Below are 3,885 nucleotides of genomic sequence, written 5' to 3' on the forward strand. Positions count from 1 at the left end.
GAAATCTGCACACAAACAGAATTAGAGGCATATAAGGGAATATTTTTCCTTGCGTCTGTGATATGGTGGATGCAGAAGTGCTTTGTCTCTGACATGTGTCAGGTATTATGCGTTTCCGAGACACCAAGCAGATTTATGGCTAAAACCTTTATGTGTGGACAGATAATCCGTTATTTTGTCAACAAAAACAATCAAAATCTCACCAAACAAGCTGAGGGAAGTTGGAGAGGAACGACTACTTAGAAGGCAAACAGTAAAAAAAAAAAAAAAAAAAGCCAAGGAGAAACAGTTTTCTGCCAATGGACGAGTAGAACAGAGCAACATCTCTAAACATGCGTGTTTGATTTAAGAAGACTGTATTGCAGCGAGAACAAAACTGAGATTAATGCAGATGTCAAAGTCTGTTTAGTTATGGAATCAGATTTTTTATGAGGACCAGAACAAAGAAGTAAAAGAAAAATCTGCCTTTTATGAGGCCACACATTTAAATCATGCAAAGAAAACCAAAGTTATTTTTATTGGCTTGCATGCTGTAAAATTATACTAAAAACAAAGAATAGTATTTGGCCCCCCAAAATCCATTATAATTATAGTTAGACTGTTTTTTGTTTTTGTTGTTTTTTTTTGTAGTGGTGAACACGCTAACAATGTACATTTTTACTAGCAAGACATCCAACTGCAAATGTAAAAACAAAAAGTTCTGAAGGTGTTATAGCTAAACTAAATGAACAATCATTAAAGACAGCATTGGTTGGGGTATGAGTCTACAAATACAAAAGCAGCTTCAGAACATCAACGGAAATCTGTACAGACACATGGAATATCAATATGATATATTTTCTTTGATTCACAGATTTGCAAACCTTAATTTAATGCACAAAAAGACATCTAAAAGAAGTGAATGACTTTGGTGTTCTGTTGCTACTGGTGCAAATAAGTGTGTTTCATTCCTGTATCATAAACTCTTTACTTGCAGTTTTAATCACAGTGGTCTTCATTGCCAAAGAGTAACAATCACTTCAGACCACCCTTGTTAAAAAAAAACAAAAAAGAAACGCTGGTTTATATTTACAAGAATAAGAATTGTTGTTGTAGTATCTATAAAGGGACATATAAACCCAAAAAAATATACTGTTTGAGATGGCACTGATAGGAAATGCTTTTGTGTAATTGTAAACTAACAGAATTCATTCATTTAGAGTGTAAATGTTACGTAAAATTCCGAGGACATTCAAGTTAGGTTTTAGAACGCAGCACAGCAAATCCCTGGCGCCGATCCGCAATGTTTTCGGCCAAGTTCTTAATCGTTTGAGAATGTGGGGAATGTGCAGTGCATTCCAGTCTTTCCAGTCCTACCCACTGGGCAGACAAATCAACTAATGACAGAAACAATGGTTTTTGGGCAAGGCTTTGCCTGCATTTCCCAATGAAAGATCTGGATGTCCAAGTTAAAGAAGAAAATGTGATAATTCATCCCTCGAAGGATGTGTCCTCAATCTGCTGCTTTGTTTGTTCACTCCACTTTGCCGCTCGTTCATTTAGGCCCTCTGTGTTGCTGTTGAGATGAGACTCTCACGGCAGTTTCACCACCACCACCACGCAGGCGCCTGCCCTTCCGATGTTAAGAGGGACCTCCTACAGGGAGACAGAGAGGTTAACATGCATGCAGCGCTTCATGAGCGCCTCTTTAAAAACAAAAAAAAAATGCTTCATTTGATGCACAGATGAAGACTTGGTTGCCAAGACTGAAAAAAAAACAGTGAATAAGAAAAAAAAAATCAGTAATAAAATATTCATGGGGCCCAGTACCTACATCAGATTTCTGTTGCTGAAGGATTTTAATGAAAGCCTTAAGCTTGCGTGATTCTTGCAGAACACAGTATTCCAGCTGAGTCACTTAAATGTCTCAGTAGATGACATATAATCTTTGTGATGTTTTCCTTTAACCTTTTTATAAGATATATATGAGTCAGAGAATTTAATACTTTAAAAATGTAACTGTGAACTAAATGTTTTCACAAAAATGTTTTTCAAAAATATCAATACTGATGCACTATGAAACTGATAAACTAATCAAAATCTAAAGAATATGTGTAGTATTTCTTTTTTTTTGTATATTCACTTTTAAATAAAATAACTATATATATGTATAAAAGTATAGCTATTTAAAATAAAAAATACAAAAACATACACCATAAATGCTATGACATGCTACATATAATTTAAAGAATATGTGTAGTTATTTCTTTTTTGTGTATTCACATTTAAATAAAGTAACTACATATACGTGTAGCTATTTAAAATAAAAAAAATACAAAAAAATCCACCATAAATGTCTCAAATATTTGTATACCTACAGTATCGAAATTGATAAACACTTATTGTCACCAAAATTTTTCTAGAAAGCATTCATTTATATCCTTTTGTTTGATGTTTGTTTTTACACAGCCATGGCCAGTGTTAAAAGAAAGTTTTCTCTCTACTTGAGCTGTAACATTAGCTCATTAACAGAGCTCTGTAGCATTTGACTGCGTGCTAGTGAGGCAGTTTTGATTTCAAGCGTGTTGGACAAGGGACACATTTACAACTCTGCTGCACAGCAGTTGCGTGCAGCCATCGTGATCCTCTACCCGGTGGGGGGGGGGCATATAATAAATACAGGATTTGATACAGCAGATTTTTATGAAAGGAGCAACTTTATTAAAGCTATACACTTCCAGCATAAAGTCTGAATCTTTAAATGGTCCCTCACATCCACTTCAGAGTTTGAGGAGCAGTGAAATAGGCTGACTTATGAAAATTTAAGAAAATTCACACTCAAAGTGCAACAAATATAGACACACAAAAACTTGAAATAACTATAACTAACTAATCCTTTGGGAACAAATTAGGAGCAAATCAGAATAATCATCTCACATGCTATTTTATAAAAAAATATAATGGATGTGAAAAAGTATTGCATTAACGACAATAATATATGATGAAAACTTGTGATTACCTCAGTCCACTCATTGTTTTGCGCATCGTAGGACTCGACAGTTTTGAGATATGACTGGCCGTCATATCCACCAACTGCATAGAGCCTGTCGCCCAACAAGCAAACTCCCACTGCGTCCCGGGGAACGCTGAGAGAGGACACGGTGGTCCACGTGTCCGTCTTTGGATCATATCTGTAATTGGAAAATGTTGTTAAGATCAACTGAGTGGTCTGACTCATCTGCACTTAAATTTTACATCTCTGAAAAACGTTTCTCCACATAAATGACAAGCCAGATGCTTGAGGAGACTGTGGCATACTGTCAGTACAGACAAAAAAGAATGAAAACGGTAGTAAAGCCTTGTCACCACCAGAGGGTGCCAGACTCCATGAAATTCAACCATAAGTGCAACCCGATCTCCACATTGTTGAGTAAACATGTCATTAAAGTACAACCATGTGTATAAAAATATGCAGGAACAGGGTGGGGGATCAGGAGCCACTTTCCACTCTGTTGATGAGATAGGAATAGTGGTAAAACAACAGCATTGTGTTTGTGGAGCATTCACTGACCTCTCAACACAGTCAGAGAGTCTGGAACAGTGGTTGGAAGCGGGGGCATCGTGTCCACCCACAGCATACAGGAAGTTGTTGTAAGTGGCTACGCCCACACCTCCTCTCCTCTTGGACATTGGTGCACACATGCTCCACTTGTTGGTGTGTGGATCGAAACACTCCATCGACCTCAAGCACGAGCTGCCATCTCGCCCACCGACTGCAAACAGCCTGAGGAAGAAAAGGGAAAAGATTATATTGCTGACATATTGTTCTGCAAAGTGCAATAAAATAAACTTGGATTAGTTAAAAATTCAAGAGAGGTTGATAGAAATTCAGAAATACAGGATATA

General features: G+C 36.9%; 1 protein-coding gene across 2 annotated transcripts in view; it reads right to left on the minus strand.

The window, feature by feature from the left end:
• Nucleotides 1–394: 394 nt before the first annotated feature.
• The window catches only part of klhl4 (kelch-like family member 4), a 32,810-nt gene continuing 29,319 nt past the window's right edge, over nucleotides 395–3,885 (minus strand). For both annotated transcript variants that reach the window (XM_008420357.2, XM_008420356.2), the window contains exons 9-11: nucleotides 3,551–3,763; nucleotides 2,999–3,170; nucleotides 395–1,635 (exon numbers count right to left, since the gene is read on the minus strand). In XM_008420357.2, the coding sequence (XP_008418579.1) occupies nucleotides 1,573–1,635; nucleotides 2,999–3,170; nucleotides 3,551–3,763 (448 nt within the window). In that variant the 3' untranslated portion in view covers nucleotides 395–1,572. The remainder of the gene's footprint in view (nucleotides 1,636–2,998; nucleotides 3,171–3,550; nucleotides 3,764–3,885) is intronic.

The sequence above is a fragment of the Poecilia reticulata genome, linkage group LG10, assembly GCF_000633615.1.
Source record: "Poecilia reticulata strain Guanapo linkage group LG10, Guppy_female_1.0+MT, whole genome shotgun sequence".
NCBI classification, from domain to species: domain Eukaryota; kingdom Metazoa; phylum Chordata; class Actinopteri; order Cyprinodontiformes; family Poeciliidae; genus Poecilia; species Poecilia reticulata.